Source organism: Mesocricetus auratus, unplaced genomic scaffold, assembly GCF_017639785.1.
Source record: "Mesocricetus auratus isolate SY011 unplaced genomic scaffold, BCM_Maur_2.0 Super-Scaffold_100013, whole genome shotgun sequence".
Classification (NCBI taxonomy): Eukaryota; Metazoa; Chordata; class Mammalia; order Rodentia; family Cricetidae; genus Mesocricetus; species Mesocricetus auratus.
Genome location: NW_024429196.1, coordinates 69,735,983 through 69,763,484, shown reverse-complemented (window position 1 = coordinate 69,763,484; position 27,502 = coordinate 69,735,983). Strand labels below are relative to the sequence as shown.

The window sequence follows — 27,502 nt, the reverse complement described above, 5'->3', positions numbered from 1 at the left end:
CGGGGCGCGGCCTGCACGGGCCCAAGCGCCACCCCGAGACCGCCCGGCCGCGGCCCCCTAAGGGCCCGACAAGCCAAGCCGCGCTCCCCCTTCTCCGCCCCGCCGCCGCCCCGGGAGCCCGGCCGCGGCCCGGCGCCGCCTCTTCCGCCTTCCGCGTCCGCGCGGGCGGGCCCGACGTCAGCGCCGCCCCGCCCGGCCCAGCATCGGCCTCGGCCTCGCAGCGCGGCGGCGGCGCAGGTCCCTCCCCAGACATGGCCCTGGGAGGTGGCAGCACATGGCGGCCGAGGCGGCCGTGAGCGCGCCCCCGGCCAGCCCCAGCCCGCCCTGAGGCTGCCCGCGCCCGCCGGCCGCGCCACGGCCCCGCCGCCCCCCGCCCCGCCGCCGCCGGCCCCGCCGCCGCCGCCGCCCGCGCGCGCCCGCCCCGCCGCCGCCATGGGCGTGCAGGGCTTCCAGGACTACATCGAGAAGCACTGTCCGAGCGCCGTGGTGCCGGTGGAGCTGCAGAAGCTGGCTCGGGGCAGTCTGGTGGGCGGCGGGCGGCAGCGGCCCCCGCAGACCCCGCTGCGCCTGCTGGTGGATGCCGACAACTGCCTGCACCGCCTGTACGGTGGCTTCTACACCGACTGGGTGAGCGGCGGCCAGTGGAACCACATGCTCGGCTACCTGGCGGCTCTGGCCAAGGCCTGCTTCGGCGGCAACATCGAGCTCTTCGTCTTCTTCAACGGCGCGCTCGAGAAGGCCCGGTTGCACGAGTGGGTCAAGCGGCAGGGCAACGAGCGCCAGACGGCGCAGCAGATCGTCAGCCATGTCCAGAACAAGGGCACGCCACCGCCCAAGGTCTGGTTCCTGCCACCGGTCTGCATGGCCCACTGCATCCGCCTGGCGCTCATCCGCTTCCACGTCAAGGTGCGGCTGGGGTCGGCGGGCCGGGGTCTCTCAGGGGTGGACGTGGGGTGCCTCTGGGCCCGAGTCAGGGTCGTGCCTGGTGCCCCTTGGATTCCCTTCGGGCTTGGGTCATGGTTGGGGTCCCGGGTCACTTGGGCAGGGGTCAGAGTTGAGCTACTGGCCTCTTCGTGCTTGTGTTCGGGCTGGGCCTGGAGCTGATTGGGTAGGGGTCGGAGTTGAGCCTGAGGTCCCTTGGGCCAGGGTCAGAATTGGACCCGGGGTCCCTTGGGCCAGGGTTCAAGGCTTGGCCTAGGGTCCCTTCGGACTAGGGTTTGAGTTGGGCCTGTGGGGGGCTCTTTTGGGCCAGTGTCAGGGCTGGACTAGTTCCGGGAAGCCCAGTCTGACCCAGTCTGAGTCTTGGGTGCCCCTGCCTGTGGAAGGCCAGGGAGCAGGCCTCAGTGTCTCCCAGGGGCCCTCTCGGGACACAGCGTGTCACCATGCTTAGGCTCGATGCGAGCTTCGCAGAGGGGGCCTGGAGCAAGATGGATGTCGGGCGCTTTAGGCCCGCCGTGGTTGAAGCCGGCCCACAGCGTACCTCTCCACTTTCTCTCCGGTCTGCTGAGGGCCAGTAGACTTGTGTATGAGACACTTAAGGCTGGTGGACAGACCCACACCCCAAGTGGGATTGGTGGTGTCATCCCCAACATCCTCAGTCTCTCCCCTCCTTTTGGAGGCTGGCAGGCTACTCCTGGTCTTAGATTTAATTGTATATGCATCTGCCGAAATTAACCCGCTCTTTCCCAGCAACAGGTTTGTCGTGGAAGCCTGTAGAATAGTGACAGTGGATCGCCAGGGCCTTGGGGACAAGCAACTCAAAATAGATTGTCTCCAAAGTTGTGGAGGTGAACTTTGTGTAGAGGCTGCAAGCGCTGCTCTCTGATTCTGTGAGCAGACCCCTTGCCCCTCTGCCTTTGGAAATGAGATGTTTGGAGAAACTGGCTATGGTTAAATTTTGGTGTTAGATTTCAAGGTACTGTTGGGATGGGACCCAGTCAGTTCTGTGACCCAGTTCTGTGTGTCTGATGTGAGGGTACTAGTTCAGAATCAGGAAGAATAATTTTGGGGGTCGTTTGGCATAGGCACAAGCTTTGGAGAGCTATTTTTCTGCTGCACAGGAAGCATTCAGTGACCTTCAGCGGGCTCTGATGGGTGGGTAAGGAGAGCTGCACATTGTCAGCCTTCTGCTGTCTGTCCCTTTGGCAGAAGGCTCAGCAGCCAAAATTGGGCCAGAGGAGAACTTAAGGGCCCAACACTTGACAGAAAGCTGAGCACCTAACTGACCCTCAAAAGTTTGGGTAACTTGCATTTTCATGTTTTCTTTAAAACACTTATTTTGGAGGGTCAGGAGGGATGAGGCTGTTTGAGATTTTACACTTGCCACTGTCTTCCAACTTGTTCTTTTCTTTGGAAACTGAGCTTGAGTTGAACGTTTTAGACTGTCTCCCTCTTCCTGGTCATCCCTGCTGGCAGTGCTGAGATGGTGGTAGTTAGACCTACACTGATTGCGGAAGTCCCACCCAGGATCCTGTTGCAATTGGTGAACTTGTGTTTAAGTCTGTGGGTGGAGGCAGCTGGAAGAGAGGTGATTGGCCCAGGAGCATGGCGGCCGCACAGCGTGTCGTTTCTCAGCTAGTGTGTGCCTCTCACTTTTTCTCTGTAGCCTGGGGCTCTTGGGAGGGGAAAGTGGAGCTCTTCCTCTGTGATTCACCTCTAGTGGACAGCCTGAAAAGGTCCCAGTTTAATGCTGTTTGGTGATGGGAAGTGACATTTAAGACACAGTGAGCTTTATTATCTGCTTTTGCTAACAGCACAGGGTTGTATCTTTAGTCAGCCAACATTCAAGAAAACGTTGAGTATTCAGATTAGAATCACACATGTTTGTGTGTGCTTTTACCTTTTTGCAAGAAATGTTTGATTCTTCTAAATTGTAAACATTTTTTTTAAGGCAGGATCTCACTTTATAGTACTGACCTGCCTGGAACTCTATGTAGACCAGGCTGTTCTCAAACTCATAGGGGTCCACTTGGCACTGCCTCTGCCTCCTGAGGCTAAGATTTAAAGGACGAACCACCATATCTGCCTAATTGTAACATCTTTGGGCCCTTGTGAATGCCTCCCATACCTAGTAGGTACTCGGAATTTTCATCAGTGTACTGTGTGAAGCTAGAGATTTAAGACAATGTAAATGTGTTTGGTGTCTGTCGCCCCAGTGTTTGGAACGTTGAGGCAGGAGGATCCTGAGTTTGAGCATAAACCCTGTGGTCTTCTTAGCAACCTCACCTTTTTGGAAAATGCCTAAGAAATTTAGCTTTTAGAAGTGTCTTAGCAGCCAAGCGAGATATCAAGAACCGTGGGCAGAACGATAGGAGACAGTGTTGTGGAAATTTCCTGCTTGAGGGGTCCTTTATGCTCCCTCCCAGCCTGCTCCAGCCTTCGCAGATGCAGTTGTAGCAATCCCAGTTGTCCATGTCCTCAGCTCCGCTTGAGGAGAGAGAGGTTGAAGAAGAAAGTCTGCTGGAGGCAGGAGCACCATTAATAGCAAAAAGTGACACCAGAGAGAAGATGTGAAACTGCAGAAAGCAGGCAGAATTCTGGGTGCTATTTTAAACAAGAAAACAATCCTGTGTACTTTGGTATCCCTGAGGGGTACTGCAGTATTTATTCTATGAGGATGACTTTGAGGGGCTGGGAGATGGCTTAGCTGTTAAGAGCACTTGTTCTTACAGGGGACCTGGATTTGATTCCCAGCATCTACATAGTGGTTCCCAACTATCTATAACTCCTGTTCCGGAAGTCCTTTTCTGACTTCCACAGGCACCAGGTGTGAATGCGGTGCACATACATAGAAGCAGGCAAGACATTCACGCACATCAATACTCTAGAAATAATTTTTAAAAAAGTAATAATGTGCTGGGCATTGATGGCACAAGCATTTAATCCCAGCACTCAGGAGGCAGAAGCAGGCGGATCTCTGTGAGTTCAAGGCCAGCCTAGTCTATAGAGCGAGTTCCACGACAGCCTCCAAAACAATACAGAGAAACCTTGTCTCAAAAAACCAAAAAAAAACAAGTATGGTACATATTTTAAAAAGGATGCTTTTGAGTCATAAAAATTACCTTTTGTGTTCTCTGTTTAAGGGAGTGTGTGTGTGTGTGTGTGTGTGTGTGTGTGTGTGTGTGTGTGTGTGTGTATGTATGTATGTTCTGCATGTATGTCTGTGCACAACTTTTGTGCCTGGTACCTGCAGAGGTTAGGACATTGGATTTCCTGGAATTGAAATTACAAATGGTTGTGAACCACTTTGTGAGTGCTGGGAATTGAACTGGGGTCCTCTGGAAGAGCAGCAAGTGTTCACCACTGAGCCTTTTCTCTAGTGTCAGTTTCTTACTAAGTATACATGTTCTAGCAAGTCCCACCAATGGGTATTTTCTTTTTCTTTTTCTTTTTTGGTTTTACGAAACAGGGTTTCTCTGTATTGTTTTGGAGGCTGTCGGTCCAGCCCGGCCTCGAACTCACAGAGATCCGCCTGCCTCTGCCTCCCGAGTGCTGGGATTAAAGGCGTGCGCCACCACCGCCTGGCTGGGTATTTCCTTAATGAGAGTTTATTCACATAAGCACTAGGATTTGCTCTGGGGATATAGCCAGTTGGTAGAGCATTGCCTCTTGTGTGTGAAGTCCAGGGGTCCATGCCCAGCACTCTGGACATAGTGGCACACACCTCTGGTCTCAGTATTTGGGAGGTAAAAGCAGGAGGATCAGAAGTTCAGGGCTAACCTCAGCTGCTAGCAGTTAGAGGCCAGCTGAAGGCACTGTAAAACCCTGTCTTGGAAAAAACCAAACCAAAACAAACAAAAAAGTCCAAGTAGTAGGTGGCTCAGTTAGTTGGTAATACCTGCTGCACAAACAGGAGAATCTGACAGAGGACCACAGCAGCTGTAGAAGAAGCTGATGATGGCAGTGTGCAGCTGTAGCCCAGTGCTACGGAGTGGACATGGGAAGATCCCTAGGGTTTGCTGGCCAGTAAGCGCCATGTTCAGTGAGAAACCCTGTCACAAAGGTAGAAAGTACTTGAGGAAGACGCCTGTCGTCAACATCTGACTTACACACACGCACGCACGCACGCACCTTCGCACTCACGCACTCACGCACACCTGCGAAGCTAGGTTCACAGTGTGATTCTCTTTATAGGACCTTCTGAAAGAGAAAGCCACAGGGAAGGGAGTCCAGGAAGTGGCGGGGAGAGTCAGGAGAGGAGAGGGTGTGGATAGGAGTGAGCCACAGGATCTAGCACAGAACTGTTTTCTCTTTTGGTGATGACAACGTTTAAAAGTCAAAACTGCACACCAAAACTAAATACAAATTAACTTTCTGTGTGGTAATTACTACTTATTAAAAAAGATAGATATTGGTAAAGAAATTGGCATGAACACCTATGCACATTACATTGTATAAAACACCTCTGTTACAAAAATATAAAAAACTATCTTTTTCACTTTTTCTAGTGTTTTTTTTTCAAATAGGATATCTTTTATTTATTCTTTGACAATTTCATACATATAAACCATCCCTTTTGGTCATCTCCATCTCCACCTTCCCTACTCTCCTACCTTTCTAGTGTTTTATAAATTGGCAGAAAGCTATACTTTGCTGTCACCTTTATTTAGAGAATGTGTCTTTGCTGGAGTAATAGCTATGTTTTTAAATTACATTTAGGTTTATTTGTTTGTGGTGGTGGGCACATGTGGAAGTCAGGACACTGGGTCTCTCTCCATGTGGGTCCTGGGATAGACTCGGGTTGTCGGCTTGGCTGTAGGTGCCTCCATTTGCTGAGCCGTCTTACCGGCCCTAACTGCACGTTTTGCACAGTTAGTGGAGCTCTGTGACCATTATAAGTTGGCTTACACTCGAGATAATTTTCTTGTGGACATACTCAATGTTACTCGACCATGGCATTTGCTGGTCATACTGGTAGAGTAGCCTTCGTGTACCTTGAGTCATGGTAACCTTTGAAGCCTCAGGGAGTGACTCGTGTTTATTTAAAAATCTTGGTGAGATTAATTCACAGGCACTGTCTAAACACCTCTCCTACCAGACTGGAGGTGTAGGTGTGAAAGCTTATCCTGAGGTTCCTCAGACCTCATCCTGAGTTCCTTCCAGTGGGGCTTTGGTAAATCAGTGTTCTGGTCTGTTTACTCAGAGCTTACACAAAATGGTGTTCCTCTTTCCAGCCAGGCCAAGAAAACACACTTGTCTTTAGGGCTGATGGTCTTGTCTTGCAAATCAGCAACATGGAGTAACCAGTTGCTCCTGGTTGCTTACTGGCTCTGGTCCCCATTCACTCTGCCCTTTAGTACTCAGTATCTTGCTTGCCATTCTATATGGGGAGAAGCAGCATCTACTGATGCAGTTACAAGGGGGGACTAGGCACCCTGCAAAGGGAAGTGCCAGCTAGAGTCAAAAGTCCAGTTCCACTGTATGAGTTCTTTAGGGGTGTGCCTACATAATGCTCACGCCCTGGCTATCCTGAGAGCAGGTCTTTTGCAGTTACAATAGGAGCGACAGGGTTTCTGTGTAGAAGAAAAGCACGCATCATTACATCCAGAGAACTAAGCAATGCTCGGGGACCTTTAAGTAACCAGGAAATACAGTTCAGAATTCACTCAAAACTGGTCACCCATTAAAAATAAATATATTTCTCTAGTATGTCAGTTTTGTAACTAGTCCTATGTTGCTTAACAACAGGAGGAATTCATATTCAGGAAGTTTGTTGAATTAAACTTAACTGGTGTAGCCTACAGGCTATGTATATGGAGACCTGTTGGTCTCAGCTACAAAGCTGTACAGTATATGACTATAATGAACACAGGATGCAGTTTAACATAATGGCTTCTCACAGCTCAAAACAGAAAAGGTACAGTAGAAAGCTAGACACTGAAATGTTCCTGGGCACATGGCTGCAGCTTACCACATAAAGGGTCAGTAACTTTGTAAGCTAAACAGTATTCCTTTTCTGTGTGATACATATCCATAGCTAGACATCTGAATTTCTTCTGCTTTTTGATTATTAAGAAAAATGAATAGTGAATAGATTTGAGTCTTTGCTTTTCTTTCTTTTAAAGTACGTACTCAGAAGTAGAATATTTAATTGACAATTTGTTTAGCATATATGTACACACACACACACACATACACACACAGCACACGTATCAGTGATGTTGGGGATTGAGTCAGGGCCTCATGCTTGCTAAGCAAGTACTTTATCACTAAGCTATATCCAGTCATATATTTCTTTCAAAATTGCTTTGTTGTTAGTGGCTGCAGAAGTTATGTGTTTTATGTCATATGTTATACTAACATCAGCAATATTTTTGTTTGTATAATTTGTTTTTTGAGACAAGGTCTCTATTTAGTCCTGAATGTCCTGGAACTCACTATGTAGACTGGTCTTGAACTCACAGAGATGCTCCTGCTTCAGCCTTTGCTGGGATTAAAGGCTTGCATCACCACACCCCTGCCTGTGGTTGTCTTTTTAAAGTAGTGATCTGTAGTTTACCTAGCCTTTGCAATTGGTACCCTACCCCCTTCCTTCTTTCTTCCTCCGCACTTACCCTCCCATCTCCTGTCTTGTCTTGCCTTTTTGCTTTTCTCCCTGTCTGGAACAGGGTATCACTGTATAGTCCAGACTGGCTTGGAGCTAACTGTGTGGACCAGGCTGGCCTCAAACTAATGGCCACCTTCCTGCTTCGCCTCCTGGGATTACAGACATGAACTCCCGTGGTGTCCAATGGTGTGAGAGCCGGGCAGGGCTGTGCATCCACATCTCCAGATGCCCAGACTTTTCTAGTAAACAGAATTTCACATTTTACTTGAAGTTATCCCAATTAAAAACTGTCAAGCCAAGCAAAGCAGTGCTCTAGGCTGGGTCAGCTTGTCATTGAGCCCTGAGTCTTATCAAGTTGTTGCCCTCACCTGGGTCTCTTTTCTAGAGTCCCACTGTCTCTTCCCACCCTGAACTCTCTTCAGTGGTCAGAGCAATTTAGAGAGCTCCCTCAAGGCCTTGGAGTTTCCTCCCCCCACCCCCCAGACAGGGTTTCTCTGTGTAGCTTTGGCGCCTATCTTGGCACTTGCTCTATAGACCAGGCTGGCCTCGAACTCACTGAGATCCGCTTGCCTCTGCCACCCTAGTACTGGAATTAAAGGCATGTGCCACCATCACCCGGCTCGACATGCTCTTTTTCCTGGTGTTCAGTGTCACCTTTTGTGAGGGATTTGACATCCATATACTCAGTGTCTGACTGCACGTCTTGTCTCCCTGCCTACTGACCGACCAGTGGTCCCCTCCCGATTCTACCAGCCTGGCTTGTTCTCCACACCCCCATTACCCCATACCCCCACCAGTTGTGCCCTTAATCTGCCTCTTGACTTCTCACTTGAATTTCTAATTTCATTGTTGCTGTCCTAGAACTCAGACCTGATAAACAGTGCCAACCCCTTAAAGGTCTGTGTTCTGTGTTCCTTTCTGGGCACTGCCCCTGGACTCCCCTTGCCTTCTATCATCCTATTTCCCAATTCTGCAGTTTTACCTTTCATCCAGGCAGGTTTGAGCTTCAAGATCACTGCCATCAGTCTCCACTACTCCATCCCCCGATCCGCTAGTTCCTACACTAACCTCTTCCTCTTTCTCATTCCCAGTATCCCTGACACAGGAGCCGCTCAGCAAGTTCTGAAACCAAGTTATAGGCTATTTATCATATTTAGGAAATGATACAGACTCAAATACAACCAGAATCTAGAAATATAAAACATATACTAGGAACCAGTACCATTTCCTTCTGGTACATGAGAATGGCCTCAGGCTCCCACAGTTATCCCAAGTTAATTCATCTTGCACACCCAGGTAGAGCAGCCCACCACATCTTCAGGGAGGGAGGCCTCTGTCATGTTCATACTTGACTAAAACCATTAGAGTCCAACTCTGTTGAGACTTGTCGACCCCTCTGTAGCTCTAGCCATTATATCTTACGCTTCATGGTTCACACTGTCCCAGCCGTATTTATATGTTTGCTTATTTGATTGTCATCCCTTCTTTTCTGATTGCTACCTCACTTAAGTTTGTCAAATGTATACTCTGTTCAAAGTCTGTCTCAAATACTACCTTGCTTCTTTGGGTGAGTGCATACCCATGTGTGTGCATTTTGAAGCCTGAGCAGGACTTTGGGTATCTTCCTGTATTAGTGACCACCTAACTGCTTAGAGACTGGGTCTCTTGATGAACTGGCAGCTTGTTGTTTGGTTAGGCTAGGTTGGCCCATCTCTGTTCCTCAAAGCTGGGTTACAGATGCATAATTACGAGTTCTGGGGATTTGACCTCAGGTCCTTAGGCTTGCAGACCAAGCACTCTTACCCACTGAGCTATCTTCACAGTCCCAGCATTCACTTAAACAAATAAGCAAAAAATTAAGGTCTTACTGGGTAGCCCTGGTTGGCCTAGAACTCCCAGAAGTTTGCCTGTGTCTGTCTTTGGCTTGCTGGAATTAATGGCATGTGCCACAATGCCAGGCTTTGTTTTTGGTTTTTCGAGGTTTTTACTATATAGAGTTGTCTAGTCTAAAACTTGCTATGCTGACAAGGCTGGTCTTGACCTCACAAGTACTGGGATTAAAGGTTCACGTCACTGCACTAACATACCCTTTTTAAAATTAGAATATTTACTGTATTCTTTTATATAACCAGAAACATTTTCTTTTGACATTTGGACCAATATCCATTTATTAAAATGTATTTTCTTATGCTTTCTGTTTTCTAGGGGCTTAATTCTTTTTTTCATGTTTACTTATTTTATGTGTCTGGATCATTTACCTGCATGTATGTATATGTATACCATGTACATGCCTGGTGCCCACAGAGGCTAGTAGAAGACATCAGATTCCCCCAGGTCTGGATTACCGATGGTTGTGAACAGTCATGTGGGTACTGTGAGTCAAACTCCTGGTCTTCTGGAAAAGCAACTAGTGTTCTTAACCACTGATCCATCCGTCTAGCCCTGGAAGGGCATAATTTTAGCAGCCAACTGAGTGCCTGTTAATGCCTTTCATAGAGCAGTGAAGGGAATTGAGAATTAGGGAAACCTTTGGGAAGCTTGCACTGGGTTAGAGAGTGTTGAGGTGAGTCTTTCTTGTTAACATTTAGAACTTTTTTTAATGCCATAAAATGACATTTTGTGAAGACTTGGGAGTAGTTCTTAGCTAGGTCTGACAGATGAGGTAGTTGTCAGTGTCATCAGAGCCCCCGTGGCAGAGGGTGTTAACTGGGGAGAGGGAGGCTGGGGATGCCGCTGACATTCTGCAGTGTCCAGAAAGCTGCCTGCGGTAGGGCTGCCTAGTCCCAAATTCCAGTAGTGCCAAGTCAAGGAAACCCCGATGTAGCCAAATCCAAGGATTTGTAGGGCTTTGGGGGCCCTTGTATACCAGGAAGAGGACTTGGAAGTAAAGTGTGTGTGTGTATTTTCTGTCTTTAAGATATATTTTTTTGTCTTTAAGATATTTTTAGATCTATATTACTCTTCATTTTAATTTACTGAAATTTATACTAATGGAAAGAAGCTAATTACACATTCTAACTTAAGTAAGCAATTAACTATAGGAGTAAATGTCAAAAGACTACACGAAGAAAGGCATTTTAGAATGATTAGGCTATTTTCTAGTGGATTTGTAGACAGAATTAAAAAAAAGAACTCCAAACCAATTACTGTTCTTGTAGAGGACTTGTGTTCTGTTCCCAGCACCCACCTCTAGCAACTCTCAACTGCCTGTAACTCCAGCTCCAGAGGCTCTGATATCCCTCTGTCCTCCTCACTCATGCTGACATATACATGTACACATAAATATATAATAATATCTCTAAAAATAAACGAACCAGAGTTGACATAATGTTTTAAAATTCTCCAGATGTCTGTGTAGCTTATCAGTTATTTTGCTTTTACTATTTTTCCTCTCCTATGGAAAGTAAGTTCTTTGAGGACTTTGGCTGTCATCCAGCTCCTAGAACAATCCCTGGCTTATTGTAGTTGTTCACAGACTACCTACTGAGTGTGACACCCAGACACTGCTGCTTCCTCCTGTAGGCTGTGCGATAGGAGGAAGTAGAATTTTTTTCAGCTCAGAATCAGAGTTAATTCCAAAGGTGACTGAGCTCATCCCAGCCACCTGGTGCTGGGTTTTATCTTGCAATAATCCCTTTATGCTTCTTAACTCAAGATGTGCTCTGTTGAGAAGGCATAGAAGAGAGCTGTGCAGGTAAACTGGCTTCTGCTGTGCGCTTTCTTGTTGCTCCCAACTTGAGGCATCATGGGGGAAGTGTGGACTGAGCTGCCATTGAAAGACAACATCCGTGTGTGCCCTGGCCATTTGGTATTTAGTTTGCTGTTGTCTCAGAAAAAAACAAAACAAAACAAAACAAAACAAAAAAACAAAAAGGAAAACGACAAAAAGTCAAACTAAGGATTTGGGAAAGAATGGATTTCCCATGCTGCTGTCATTTTGCCAGTTAGTATGGTGCAGTAACAGGAGGTTCCAGCCAGAGGGCTGATCCCTCCAGGTCCAGTGTGGTCTTTGGAACTAGACCCTTAATGAAGAGCAGTGACAAGTCCACTGAGACAGCTCGGGGTTCTCTGGACCCTGCCCAGAGCACTTGCAATCATTGCTATGGTAAACTGTATCAATATAAAATTCTTTTTTCTGAACATTAAGTTTTGGCATTTAAAATTTTGTGATTAGTTTAAAATTTTACCATTTATCTATCTATTTAGATACAAGATGTTGCTAGGTTATTACTGTTCATGTCACTGTGCCCAGCTTAGAATGAGTTAAACAAAAATTCTGTTAAGTTTTAGCCAAGTTGTTTGGAGATTTTTATAGTAGGCTATTTTAAATAGAATTCATATGAAAATACTATGGATGTCTCTTACCAGGTTAATTTAAAAAATATAAAATTTAACTTGCATTTCTTTTTATTTATTTATTTTATGCATAAGAGTGCTTCGTTTTCTTCCATACCAGAAGAGGGCACCAGATCTCATTACGGATGGTTGTGAGCCACCATGTGGTTGCTGGGAATTGAACTCAGGACCTCTGGAAGAGCAGCCAGTGAGTGGTCTTAACTGCTGAGCCGTCTCTCCATATCTACTCCCTTGTTGGGTTTTATTTTCTTAAGGAAGGGAAAAAAAACAGTTGTATTGCCATATGAGCATTGAACCAAACTGCAGTCATGTAATAAATAACCTGCTAAAGGGATTGAAATAGAGGGAAAAAAAATCACACCCTTTGGTAGTCCAGAAAAGGCATTGCATAGTGCTTAATTGTCATATATCCTCATGGAAAAATATGGTTTGTATTTTTTATTAAGTAAAAAGTTATATCTTGGAGTTAAGTGCCTAAACCTTCTAAGACTATCAGGAGTCTGGGTGATATCTTGCTTTTATTATTGTCTTTTTACAGTTGTAGTATGGTACACATTTTGTCACCTTAGCCATTTTTTGTGTATATATGTGTGTAGTGTGTATTCTTGTGTGAGCACATGTGTGTGTGGACATGTAAAAGCCAGTTGATGTTGAGTGTCATTCTTTACTGATTGCCACTTTCTGTGTTGAGGTGCAGACATTCTCCCTCTTGAACTCAGAGAGCTTCAGGATTCCACTAGTCTAGCTAGCCAGCTTGCTCCAGGAATCCCAACTCCGCCTTCTGATCTCGGGAATTATGAGCCACCTCCCCGCCCATGAGGAACCTCTTTGGGGGAACTGCAGCGCTGATCTCCACACTTGCTGTGCCTCTTTATGCTCTTACCCCCAACAAGGGTTCTGTTTTTCTACATGCTTGCCTGTACTTCTTTTCTGTTTGTATGTTTTTTGAGACAGGGTTTCTCTGTGTAGCCCTAGCTGTCCTGGAATTAGCTCTTGTAGACCAGGCTGCCTCTGCCTCCCAAGGGCTGGGATTAAAGACGTGCACCACCCATGCCCAGCTACCTATACTTCTTATTATCTGTTTTTTTTAATAGTAGCCATCCTGCTGAGTATAGTTACTTGTGGTGTGGTTTACATTCCCCTAATACTTGCCAAAGTTGTGCATCTTTTTTGGTGCCACTCCTTTTATTTCAAAAGAAACATTGCTGGTTGTGGTAGAGTTCTGGTCTAACCAAATATTTTCATTGCTTTTAGGACCATTGCCTTCTATTCTTATGGAATAAATGAGGCATGTAAGATCTGCTTGGTCAGTTATGACTGTAGTTTCTCTAGAGGGAGAGATTGGAATGAATGCTATTACAGTTAAATCTCCCCTTTAAAGTCAGAAACAATAACCCACCTCACCAGATTGCAAATGACGGTTGTGAGTTGGATGAGGGCAGGAACCACTTGTTGACTGGAGTTACATGGTTATAAGTCAAAATCTGTTCTTGTTATGTCTTTTAAGCAGAAAAATTCAGGTTCATTTACATTCTCACATGACATGGCTAACTTGTATCTTCTCGGATGACTGGAGGATGGATGGGTTAATTCTTCCTTCAGCTATTGTAAAAGCATTCTGAGAAGTCATACACAGTGTTGTTTCTCTATACATGTCCTGTTTACTTAAGAAGGGCCTGACATATTTCACCTGTTTGTTTCTTGAAATGATTCTTTGAGGTTCCTGCTTCCCTGTGTGAAGATACAAGCATACCAATATTAAGTGACCAGTTTTTCCACCTGATTAGCAGCAGGGACATAAGAGTGTGCTTTCCCTAGAATTTAGGAGTGAGTGGCAGTGCTGCCTCTAGGACTGTCCCAGTGTCTGCTTCTCACAATTAATAGAGTAATTATTATACTTGATAGCTAATGTTGGAAACCTTAAATCATTCCTCTTTATAAAATCAGCTTTGACTTATTTGCCCTTTTTTTTTAATGGGTGTGGATGTTTTGCTTATATATGTGTCTGTGTACCACTTGTGTGCCTGGTGCCTATGGAAGCCAGAGAGGGCATTGGATCCTCTGGAACAGGAGTTACAGACAGTGTATGCCGTTGTGTGGGTGCTGGGAACCAATTCTGGTTCTCTCTAAGCCATCTCACTAGCTTCTTATGTATTGATTTTTTTAATATGATGTTTAATACCATAATTGGCATTAAAAAAAGTAGCTCAGAATTCTGTGTTAAGTTGATAGTAGAATAAAAATAATCATCCTAAGCTAAGTAGAAGGTACTTCCTTGCGAGCTAAACCCATACATTTTGCTGCTATTTAAACTTTTAAGCATTAGCCTTACTTGCCCTGTTTCTTTGGAGGGTATGTAGCTCCTACCTGCTGGCTCAGGTGGGCACCTGGTGGAAGTCACTGGCCTTGAACTCAGCTGGAGCCGAGGAAGTTTGCTCCTCTGGTTTGTGTAGGAGTTTTGGAGTTTCAAATCCCAATTCTGATACACCTTAGAGATAGATGGGGTGGGGTCTCCCTAGGTAGCTGTGAAGGCTCAGTTCTTCTGTTTTATGATTCTGGGGTTAACGGCATCAATCTTTTCAACGTCACATCTCACAGTATTCTTTTGTTTGTTTGTTTATCTTCAAGGCAGGATTCTGTGTAGCCCTGGTTGTCTTGGAACTCACGCTATAGACCAGGTTGGCCTCAAACTCACAAGAGATCTGCCTTTGTAGGGATGCTAGCTTCTGACTTGGGTATTGGGTCCTCATGATTGCAGAGGAAGTACTCTTTACTAAGCCATCTCTTTAGCCTCAAACTTCATGGTTTTTAGCCACATCTAAGAACGAAATTAACAAATTTAGGAAGCTATAAAAATACAAATTTTATTATATTATTCCCAGGCTCACCCTGGGAAGAGTAGAAGCAGGAGAAAAGAAAACAGTAATGAGTCCTGAGGAACAGAGGAGGATGGCTCCTGTTTGTCCTACTCTGGCTTCTGACACTGAAGCTTGCGTGTGTGAGTATGTTCATGTGTTTGTGTATGTATGCGCGTGCATGTGGAGGAGGCCAGTGGTCGATGTTCAGTGGGATCCTCTGTTGTTCCCTACCTTGCGATTTTTGAGTCAGGGTTTCATTGAAGCTAGAGTTCATTGGTCTGGCTAGTGAGCTCACGGGCATCCTCCTGGGTCTTCCTCTCTAGTGTTGGGATGACTGAAGTTCTTTTACATGGGTTCTGCGAATCCCAGCTCAGGCTTTTATGCATGTATAGCACGCACATCACCTGAGCCATCTCCCTAGACCTTGATTGAAAAATTAAAAATATTAAATCCAATTTATTTATTTTGAAACAGTATCTTATGTAGCCGAGGCTGGCATTGATCTCTTGGTTCTCCTGTTGCCACTTCCCAAGTGCTGGGGTTTCAGGTGTGTGTGACTGTGCCCAGTTTCTTCATTTTTATAGTGGATGAATGGCTGCACTTCTCACTCTCACTCAGACCTCCTGTTTGTGCTGTTTTCACTCTGATCACGCCGTTGGCTTAAAGCTTGAATTGTGTATTCAGTCGTTATCTAACCCACTCACCCATCCACCCGTCAGTCAGTCAGGCCTGGTTAAGGGCTGAAAGCAGGTTAATGGTGGGGTGAGGGCCTAACATACACAAGACCTTGGGTTCTATCCCAGCACTACTAACAAAACAGCAAAAGGAAAAGAAATAGTCTTGTTAGAAAGAAGCACTTTGATCCTCTCTCTGCTGTAGAGATCTACATTTTATGGGTCTGTCTCTACAAAAGATAAGTGCCTGCCTCTGCTCACACACACATCTTTGTATTAGAGAAGGCTTGCTACCTGACACCCAGGAAGCACTGAGACAGAGAAATGCCGTATTTTGTGAGTTCCCAAGGATTCTTCAATTACAGATTAGCAAGCTGGTCTCTCCAGCAGTGACAGCTTGCACTCAGCATCGCAGAGTGGTCTGAGCAATTCCCCGTTAGCTTCTTCCTCCACCCTAGCAGAGTTCTTTGTTTTCAACACTGGCTTTCAGATTAGCATTTAAAAGTAGAGTGCAGCTGAGTATGACTGTGCAGGTCTGTAACACCAGCACTTGGTAGGCTGAGGCAGGAGGATTGCCAGTTTGAAAAAAAAAAACAGTGAGATCCTGCCTCAAAACAACAAAATCCAGTGTATTAAAAAGTGCACAAACTTTAGTAATCCACCCCAGCATTAATTTGCAAATGATTAACACAACTGTAATTCTTCAAGAAAAATAAAGCACTAAACAAATAGTTGGCTGCAGTGGATGGATTCCTGGCTGCAGTGGATGGATTCCTGGCTGCAGTGGATGGATTCGTGGCTGCAGTGGATGGATGCATGGCTGCAGTGGATGGATGCATGGCTGCAGTGGATGGATGCGTGGCTGCAGTGGATGGATGAGTGGCTGCAGTGGATGGATGTGGGTGGATGCACGGCTGCAGTGGATGGATTCATGGCTGCAGTGGGTGGATGCATGGCTGCAGTGGATGGATGCATGGCTGCAGTGGATGGATTCGTGGCTGCAGTGGATGGATGCATGGCTGCAGTGGATGGATGCATGGCTGCAGTGGATGGATTCGTGGCTGCAGTGGATAAATGCATGGCTGCAGTGGATGGATGCGTGGCTGCAGTGGATGGATGCGTGGCTGCAGTGGGTGGATTCGTGGCTGCAGTGGATGGATGCATGGCTGCAGTGGATGGATGCATGGCTGCAGTGGGTGGATTTGTGGCTGCAGTGGGTGGATGAGTGGCTGCAGTGGGTGGATGCATGGCTGCAGTGGATGGATGCATGGCTGCAGTGGATGGATGCATGGCTGCAGTGGATGGATTCGTGGCTGCAGTGGATGGATACGTGGCTGCAGTGGATGGATGCATGGCTGCAGTGGATGGATGCATGGCTGCAGTGGGTGGATTTGTGGCTGCAGTGGGTGGATTCGCGGCTGCAGTGGGTGGATGAGCTGAGGTCCTTGTTAAGAATCTGTCCAAAGTTCAGCAGAGAGAGGAACAGAGAGTGGGCTACTCTCATGCGGAACTGTTTCTTTGTGGTAAGGATGGGATGGAACTGAGGACCTGCACATGTTAGGCCTTCACCCAGCCACTAACCTGCTTCCTAACCCTTACCAAGTTTTTGTTTTTTCTGTCTCTCTCTCTTAACACGTGCACACATAATTCCATTACCCTGACACGACTCAATTGGGTCTTTTCCTTTCCGTCTGTTTCTACAGACACAGTTTAGCATAGCTATAATTAGCATTATATTGTGTTCTAGTATGATTAATGTTTTAATGAAACTTTCTTCAAGTTTTTCCACAAAACATTGTAGTGACTACCTGTTTCATAATTTTAGTTTTCTCCTGTAGTAGTTAGTATGATTGTTTTCATGGTTGTAATGATTGGTAGATTCGTTTTTAGGTTATTTCCTGGAGTAGGGTTACTGATCAAAGAACATGAAGGTTTTAAAGCTTTTAAAATATACTGCCTACTGTTTTACAGCACTCACAGTGTTATTGGAAAGCTGACAAGTTAGACCTGAGCCTAACGACTCAAGTCAGACCCCACTTCCTGGTCTTTGGTTTTACCTCAGGTCTGCAGACATGGCCTTGGGAACCCACCTAGAGGGCCTCTTCTTTCAGCCTTTAGGTGAAAAGTTTTTCCTTAGGGGAAGCCTCTCCTGCTTTGGGATACAGCCACTTCCCTGCCCTGTGAAGTTTGGGAGTTGAGAGAGTGATTACTCAGGAGTCTAGTCCTCCTGGCCCCTACCTTGGAGGTGGATCTGCTGTGAGTTTTCTGGAGCAAGGGTGCTGGTAAACTGCCCACAGATAGAAACGTGGACTGCACAGACTCACTGCATCATCTCCTACAAGCTCACAAATGGCCTCCTGTCTACCCTAGCAATCCTGTAGGGAGGGGCCAATGGTGGCTCTTTTCCCTTTTACTGTACAAGCTCCTCAGAGGGGACTCTGGGAAACAACTAGTGATTTCTATTAACTTAGCAATACTTAATTTTTTTACTTTAAAATTTCTATGGAAGAAAATTATTTGATTAAAGAACTTGTACTAGACTAAGATTACCATTTCTAGATGGGACTCATCTTAGAAAAATTTTCATCTACTTTTCTGTTTTAGCTGGTATGTTCCTAGATTAAGGAACTGGGTAGATTTTGCTTGTAATAGGGAAGAGCATTTCTTGACTAATTGTAGTTTTGCCTCTTATTACATTTTTATTAAATTTCCTCCCCAAGAGAACTCAAAAGGTTATTTTTCTTTTAACTATTGTCACTAACAGTTTGCTTTGCCTCTTGGTGAGATTTCATTACAACCACTTCCATTGTGAATGCCAGCAAGGAGATTAGCTTAATGATGGCCACCACAGAGGAGACACAAATGTCTGTGTCACTAAGGTGCAGTAGGTAGCTGCTGGTCACCTGATCATTGGCTACTGGAACTTAACTTTAAATTTAATTTAAAATTTCAATCCTTACAGCCATACCTTAGATTATAGTTCTAGAATTTCAGGTTAAAGAGGAGGGCATGCATCTCTCCTAAGTCTGGAGATTTAACTGAATCCCCTGAGTCCATGTAAATTCTAGTCTCTAAAGTACCTTCATTTGTTGTAGAAACAAACAGCCTTCTAGAATTTTAGTTGGACAGAGTTTGAGAGTTAACAAGAAAGGGAAATCAGTAGTTTGGGATTTGAAGCATTATACTTTCTTAAAATTTAAAAAATGATTTTGGTTTTAACATTTCAGAGCAGTTTTCAGTGCTTGGGGTTATGTCTAGGATCCCAGCAACTCCAGATGACTTCTGAGGTGTCCTCCCTGGCTGCTCCTCAGGGAGCCTCTAGGAGGGGTTGTTGTACTTCGCTCACTTAGTTTGGTGGAGATGCAAAGTGAAAGTGTTGGGCTCCTTTTGGTTAGTCCTGCTGCTGAGACTTGCACAGGGACAGAGGACCCCAGGCTCCCCTGTGATAAATGCCTCAGTAGCATAGACTGGGAAGCAGATAGTGCAGGCCTTTATTTAAAGGAGAAAGTGTAGTGTTGCTTTCTGACACTTTGATGTACTTGAAGAGATTGTGTTGGCTATGCAAATGTGGGTGCCTTCTTTGTCATACTCTTTGCTTTTATTTTCCTTCTTCATCTCTCCCCACTCCCTCCATTTTCCTTTCTTTTAAATACTGTCACAGGGCTCAGTCAGATTTGCCTGTGTTTAAACAGGATGAGTTTTGAATTGCCATGACTGGGAATTAATTTGCAATATAGATGGAATGGTAGATTATTGACAGGTGATTTGAATTCAGCTTCCCTATGAATTCTTCTTGGAGTACTGCGCTACATACTTGGTCCTGGCACTTTTTGATCGTTTGAATAATGTTTATGTCAGTAGCTCTTTAATGTTGTCAAGTACATCTGCCTATTGAGCCTGCTGCTGCAGTTAGAGCCTGCATCTGATGGCATTTCCTTCTTTTTTGTGTGTAGGTTGCACAGAGCATTGAAGATCACCATCAAGAAGTGATTGGCTTCTGCAGAGAGAATGGTTTCCATGGCTTGGTGGCGTATGACTCTGATTATGCACTATGCAACATCCCCTACTATTTCAGTGCCCATGCCCTGAAACTGAGCCGCAATGGGAAGAGTCTCACCACAAGCCAATATCTGATGCACGAGGTTGCCAAGCAACTGGACCTGAACCCAAATCGTTTTCCTATTTTTGCTGCTCTGTTAGGTAGGTGGAGTAGTGTGAAAACTGCTTTCTAAGGGAATGAATGGTACAGTAAGCATACTGATGTATCTTTTAAAGATTTTCTGCCTGAATGCTTTGGTTTTGTATCTCATGTTTGCATTTAAGAAGGAAAGAATGGGCTCTTCAATTGCTTTTTTTTTTTTTGATATTTTCATTTTTTGCTAGTAATGTATTGTTCTTGTTTCTAAGCTTTTGTCTGTGTGTTGTTCTATCCAGGCTGGAAAACTTACTCTGTGATAAACTCCAAATTTAAAAAAAATAACATTTCTGAATCACATATGCTGACACATGCCCACTATAAAAGTGTTAGTGATTATCAAACTGGTATCGTAAATCGTGTTTATAAAAGAAGAAAGTATGTGCCTAGCATTGTGGCACAAGCCTGTAATCCTAGCATGAAGGAAGCTGAGACAGGAAGATGACCACTTCGGGGCCAGCAAATTCAAAATCATTCTGAGCTACCTAGTGAGACCCTGTCACAAAAAAACAAATGGGCTTAAGAGATGACTCAGCAATTAGGAGTGTATTGCTCTTTCAGAGAACCTGAGTTCAGTTCCCAGTACCCATGTTGGGTGGTACTTGCACACATATATATACATTTTCATATAGAACACACATGGGCTGGAGAGATGGCTCAGCACTTAACTTCTCTTCCAGAAGATCTGGTTTCAGTTCCTAGCACCCACATGACATTACACAACTGTCTGTAATTCTAGTTCCAGGAAATCTGACTCTCTCACACAGGCATATATGTAGGCAAAATGCCAATGCATATGAAATAAAACACACACACACACATATAATTCAAAATAAATCTTTGATTAGAGATGGTTCAGAGGTTAAGAGCACTTACTGTTCTTGCAGAGGACCCTCACCCTCACCTCTAGTTTGGTTCCTGGCACGCACATGGTAGCCCACAACCATCCATAACTCTAGTTCCAAGGGATCCAATGCCCTCTTCTTAACCTGTGGGCACAGGTGCACATGTATGGTACACAAACATACCTATATATATACATGTAGGCAAAACACTTAGATACATAAATAAACTAAATAAGTTTAAAATTAGAAAAAAAATCTTGCTTGGTGTTGGTGGTACACACCTTTATTCCAAGCGCTTAGGAAGGCAGAGGTTGGGTGGGCGGGAATCTCTGAGTTTGAGGTGAGCCTGGTCTACAAAGTGAGTTCTAGGACAGCCAAGACCACATAGAGAAACCCTGTCTCAAAAGCTAAAGGGAAAAGAAAACCAGACCAAAAAAACTTTAAACACAAAGAAAATATGCCACAGGGCTAAAGCATTGCTATGATTTCTTTCCCTTTGCATGATAACCACGATTATGAAAGAAAACAATTACCGTTTTGTTTAGTTTTTTGTTTTGAACTAGAGTCTTATGTAGCCCAGGTTGGCTTCCAGTGACCTTGTAGCCATGGATGAGCTTGGATTTTAGGTCCTTAGGCTCCTCTGGGATTACAGGTGCATGGCACCACAGCCAGCTGAAAAACAACTGCTTTAAAAGAAAAACAAGGGGGCTGGAGAGATGGCTCAGATGTTAAGAGCACTGACTGCTCTTCCAGAGGTCATGAGTTCAATTCCCAGCAACCACATGGTGGCTCACAACCATCTAAAATAAGATCTGGTGCCTTCTTCTTTACCTCTAGGCAAACATACAGATAGAACACTGTATATATAATAAATAAAATCTTGCAAAAAAAAAAACCAAAAAAAGAAAAACAAAAAGTAAATTTTGAAAATCCCATGAAAGGATTGTTTTGCTATTTTTCCAGAAAGGATATATTTTATATATTAATTTATATGACTTAAATACATTTCAAGAGGTAACATGTATGAATTTTCATTTGTTTGCTTTTTTGTTTTTTGCTTTTGTTTTTTGCGATAAGATTTCTCTGTGTTGTCCTGAGGTCCAGGAACTTGCTCTGTAGACCAGGGTGGGTGGGTTCAAACTCATGGAGATCCCCTTGCCTCTGCCTCCCAAGTGCTGGGATGAAAGTCATGTGCCACCAGCGCCCGGCTGCACTATCATCTTTGACTTTGCACCTGCTTTGTGCAGTTCCTTTCCTGTTTATTACCCTTCCTGTGTCTTTGGATATGTGTCAAGATAACTTTTTTTTTGGAGTGAGGTTTTCCTATGACTTACCTCCTTAGTTCTCTGCTTTAGATACTCAGGGCCCTTTGGAAAGCTGCATGGTCTCTAGCAAAGTTCCTGTGCTTTCTATGGAGTTAGCCCATTCTGGGAAATTAATTAAATTGTGGGTTATTTTAAGAAATCACTAGTTACCAGAAAGGTAGGTGTATGTAGGTCAGAGGTCAGTCTCCAATGACATTTCTCTGGACAGCTGTCCGCTTGTGTTGTTGATGTCTCTCACTGGGACCTGGGACTCACTAGTAAGTGTAGGCTAGCTAGCTAGTGAGCCCTTAGGAGGACCCATGTATGCACTGCACCTCATGTTGGGGTTATAGAGGTTGTGCCATTATACGTCTTTTTATGTGGGTTTTGGGGTTACAAGTTGGGTTTTCATGCTTGCAAGCTAAACATTTGCCAACTGAGCTATCTAGCACCAAATTTTTTGTAGATTTTTATAAATAGTTTTTTATAGTTTTGTTTTTTATAAAACAGTTTTATATTTTGTTGTATAATAAAATATTTTACAATTTGGATCTAGTTACAAATATAATTTCTTAGGAATTTTCGTGTTTTGAGAGTTAGAAGATTGATTCATGAAAAATATTTTCAGAAGTTATAATGTAAAAGAATACTTAACTGGATGTTAAAAGTATGTGTTGAGCTGGACATACATGCTCAGCATTGAGAATGCTGATACAGGAAGACTGGGAATTTGAGGCCGGCCTGGGTGATAGTGATATGTTAGCTCCAGACCTGCAGCAGATCTGTATAGCATCTCAAGAACATATTTTATAGCAGGCAGTGGTGGCCCACGCCTTAACCCCAACACTTGGGAGGTGCCAGACAGGTATGAGTTCGAGGCCAGCCTGGTCTACAGAGCTAGCTCCAAGACAGCCAGGACTGTTATACAAAGAAACCCTGTCTTGACCCCCCCCACCCCCCAAAAAGAACCTATTTTATTACAAAAGTTGGTAGGTAGGCGACATGATCAGAGTTACTTAAGTGCTAAGCAAAATGAGTTTTACCTAGAATTTAAAATACAGATGAATACTTGATTTTCTGTTCAAGAAATACTTAATATATTTCTTTGTGGTGCTGTCAACTTATACGTTTCTAGATAATTATATTAGAAAATTTTGGAATAAGTGAAGAAAAACGTCCATAGTAATACTTTAGCTAGGTCTGTATATCCCTGTTATTCAGGAGAATGAGGTAAGAAGGTCATAGATTTAACTTAGTAAGGCAAAAAATTAAAAACGGGTTTCTGGGTGCAGCTCAGTGCTAGAATGATGTCAGACCTATGTTCAATTCTCAATAGTTAACAAAAAAACTGGAAAAAAAAATCATCCACTGAAGAGGTATAGAGTCTAGTCTATTCAAGAAGTTTAGGTAGATTATAAGCAAATTATGAGTAAGATTAGTTATTTTAGATTTTGTAAAAATTTAATTGTCTTTTTAAATAAAGCTGTTTTCTTTTTGTAATAGAAAGTGCAGCTACTTAGAATTTTACTTTAGGGAGGTTGAGTGGAATAATCATTTAAATGTTTGAGGTGAATTTTTACAAATCCATTACTGATACTGGGATTAGCTTCATATTTTCTTAAGTTGAATCTTTAACTCTGAGACTTGGTATTTTACAATAAAATTTTTGTGCAGTCCCCTATCAGTAATAAGCAGCACAGAGCCCAGTTGTGTGCACAGCTGGGGCTGATCTGTGTTGGTCTGGATATCCTGGGGTTCATTATGTGGGTTTGGGGTAATATGCTGTAGCAATGCTGCAGATGATTTCATGTTGCTTGTTAGGTAGTTAATGAATCTGATGCTTGTTGCGGAAGTAATTAAACCATAATACAGACATCACAGAGTTACCTAGGAAATTACCACTTTTAAATTGCAGTGAGTGTACCAGCACACTTAGATGTTAGTGTTTCAGGCACTAAAGCCAGCTGTGATAGTAGAATATCCTTTGACAATGTAGTTCTCACTCTTAGAGTGACATAGCCCTAGAGGTAGGACAGACACAGCTCAGATACTATAGTCTGTGCTCTGTCACAGATAGTTGTGGGTAGTGATTTATGCCATAACACAGTTGTTGTTTAATCTTCCTAGGGAAGATTTTATAACTTAAGACTCCACATCTGGCTATGTAATGGTCAACTAATTTCAAACCACAGGTGTTTCAGGAACACATGAATACTTAGGTTTGGTCCCTGTGTTACTTCCTGGAGTCCTTAGACTGACTTTTTGCATACTTCTGGGAAGTTGCTTCAGTGTGCAACACCGTGAAGTTCTTAGTGTGGATGATATTCAAACTCTAGTGAAAATTTACTTGGTGCTTGAGTCAGCTGTAAGGGCTCAGCTGTGTGTGTTGCTTCATAGTACAATGTGAAGAAATGTGTGCTATCCAGTGTATGGTGATGTAGAAGTTTCCCTGTGTCACTGACAGTGATGGCTTTTATATTATCCACATTTATATTCCAGGAAATCACATACTACCTGATGAGGATCTGGCTTCCTTTCACTGGAGTTTACTTGGTCCAGAACATCCACTCGCCTCACTGAAGGTACAGATGTTGCTTGGTTTTCCAACATTTGACAAAGTCACCACTGTGACTTTGCTATTGCATTGACAATGCATTATGGACTTTCCTGAAGAGGGGGACTTTCTGGGTGCGTAACAGTGTCTTGTTTGTGACTCACCTTGGGATCCTCTCTGTAGTAATAAGTAACCTGCTTCCTTCCTTGTTCTCAGCACCTGTGTGATAGGCAGGCAGACTTACACTTTCTTCAAAATCCCCTTCAAAGAATGCCCTGTGCCTAACTAGACAAGAAGAAACCTTTGAGCTGCACTTTTGTAGATTAACATTTTTACTTAAAATACTAATTCTTTTTGATGGGTAATATCATTTGTCACTTAGATCAACATCTTTTAGTACAGCCTGAGAATTTCATAACTTTTACCTTTCTAGGTTATAAAACTGTCTAGTGCAATGCTTCTTAAATGATGGGAAAATGATTCAGTTGCACTGGTTTATTAGCATAATGCTTTCTTACTCATTTCCCTTTTAGTTCTCTCTGTTTGTGATGGCAATGAACTTCAGAAAAGAGACATTTCACCAGGGTGTTGTGAGGAGGCTGGTGTGGGCATGAGGACAGCAGCTGGCACCTGTCAGTGTCACTTGCCTGGCATTATCACTTGTTAGGTGTCTTGGGAAATGCAAAGGTGGGGACTTGGACACGGTGTCACTTCCATCTCTGGAACCAGCTTCTTTAGAGTCAAAGGAAAAGGCAGAGTGGGTGGTTTCCAAGGGTGTGCCACAAAATCCAAGTTCAGTTACAGTGACCTGCCTGCCATAGACAGTGGTAATCGATGTTCAGTTTTTCTTTCATAGCTTATTACTGAGTTCCTGAAAGGATATCTCTCAAGTAGGATTTTGTTTTTGTTCCTTGTTGCTCGGAACCTTTTTCCTCTCTCATCTGTGTGTTTGTTTTCACTGTAAGAGTTCTTGGTTAGGATTGCCTTCAACTTCTCTTGAAAGTCAATTTCCCCTTCTTTTTAGAAATCGCTTGCTTTCCTTTTGCTGTTGGTGGTGGAGTATCTCCTGTGTGTCTTAGGAATGAAGTGACAGGATCTGATACCCTGACTCTTGAGTGCTTGATGATGGTCCATGGAGTAGAGGCTATGCTGTGCTGCAGGTGCTGCACCTGTGCGTTTTGGCCAGTTAGGTACTGGGTCTTTACAAGTGGGGAAACCCATGGACACTTGCTGTAGGGATTTGCATGAGGCTCCTGAGACCTCCCATTATATGCATAAATAGTCACATGTTCAGCTGAGCAGCCTTTGTTTTGTGCCCCATAAGCCTAATGTGAAGAATAATTTGTAGGATTGTTAGAAAACCAGCTTAGTAAGTATATGTAATGCTGAAAGGAGAGAAAATGTTTGTTCAAATAGATACCACCTTGTTGACATTTTTCCACAAATTACATAGACGTGTCTAGACTGTTTGGAAATGAGACTTTACCTATGCATATTTCTTCCATCTTGCGTCACTGCACTACCACGGAGGATCTCCTCCCAGTGTGTTAATGTTGCCAGGAACAAGACTCACAGCAGTTCCTAAATAGAAATTTGAGTCTTAGGTCTAGCTTCCATTTTTCCTTAAAAAAGCGTGTTTATTTATTTGTTTTGTATGTGAAGTTGGGAGGAAAGCATGAGGGAGGTTAGGGAAGTATTGGAGGGGAAGGAATCAGAGATGAGTTGGATCCAAATACATTATAAGTATATGAATAGTAAATAAAATATTTATTAAACCTTTTTTAAAGGTTTATTTATTTATTACATATACAGTGTTCTGCCTACATGCCAGAAAAGGGCACCAGATTGAATTGTAGATGGTTGTGAGCCACCATGTGGTTGCTGGGAATTGAACTCAGGACCCCTGGAAGAGCAGTCAGTGCTCCCAACCTCTGAGCCATCTCTCTAGCCCCTTACTAAACCTTTTTTACATTTACTATTTATGTGTGTACTCATACATACACACTCATCTCTTGGAGCGGTCAAACTTGCAGGAGTTGCTTTCTTCTTTCCATGATGTTGGAATCTGGAGTTTGGATTTAGGTTGTCAGGCTTGAAGGCCAGCATGTTACCCCTGCTGAGTGTTCCTGCTGGTCCACTTTCAAGTTTTCCAACCATCCAGCCAGTGCTCTTAACCACTAAACCATCTCTCTAGCTGTTGTTGGCCACTTTTTATGTTTAGATTTCTTTGTAGGCACTTTCTGTGTGTAGCACTGCCTTAACCATCCTAACATGGTTGGGGGAGCTTAATGGTATGATTTTTTTCCTGGAATATTACTGATATATATTCCAGCTGCTATTTAAACCTTTCTTAATTTTTTCAGTTATAAAATTATTCTGTCTTTTGGAAAATTGAGTTCTTGTTGCTTATCTCCATAAGCAACTCCTAGAATTTTAATTGATTTTAAAAATTGATACTAAGTTTCACATTGAAGTTTTCTTCCCTATATTTAATTTGCACTTTGTTGTCACCTCAGGGCTCTGGTAGAATTCTTCTGCTACCTTTTCAGTTTGCCTTTGCTACTGAAACCCCTTTTCTCTTTTGTCTTGCACCAATGTTCCCCCACTTTGAGTTGTTAGACAGTGGATTCATGTAGGGCCAACTCTCTGTGACAATGTAATAAATTTGATTCTTGCAAAATGCGCCAAATGTGTGATAAAAGATTAGGATAGATGAAGACTCACTCTTGAGTATACAAACTGGAAATCTTTAGAAGAAGCCAACACAGGAGTGCTAAAAAGAAAACTCAAAATCCCAAGAAAGCTTCATCTTGTAAATACCTAAAAAGAACACAAATATGGTCGATAAGGAGCTAGGAGTCCATAATGTATATGACTCAGAAAGAGCAAAGAAACAGTGCCTGAATGTGAGCACTTCCCAGACTCTGGAGAAAACAAAGGTAGGGACTGAAAGTAAATAAAGTAAACATTCTTCCTTCTTAGCCCTTAAAAACCAACAAAAACAAAGCATTGCATGACTATAGGAGAAAAAAAATGGAGGCGCCTAATGAGGTGATTTGACTAGACACTCTGCTCTATTGGTTCTAGATCTATATGGTTTTCTTATTTCTTTCTCCATTTTTACCCTCCAGACTCCAAATGGTAGAGAAAAGTATAATATAGAAATATAA

The 27,502-nt window shown here is 43.8% G+C and overlaps 1 protein-coding gene across 1 annotated transcript in view; it reads left to right on the top strand.

Annotated features, from left to right (window-relative positions):
• Positions 1 to 398: 398 nt before the first annotated feature.
• The window catches only part of Fam120a (family with sequence similarity 120A), an 89,466-nt gene continuing 62,362 nt past the window's right edge, over positions 399 to 27,502 (top strand). Inside the window, exons 1-3 of the mRNA XM_005066325.2 lie at positions 399 to 906; positions 19,388 to 19,634; positions 24,278 to 24,360. Of these exons, the coding sequence (XP_005066382.2) occupies positions 433 to 906; positions 19,388 to 19,634; positions 24,278 to 24,360 (804 nt within the window). The 5' untranslated portion in view covers positions 399 to 432. The remainder of the gene's footprint in view (positions 907 to 19,387; positions 19,635 to 24,277; positions 24,361 to 27,502) is intronic.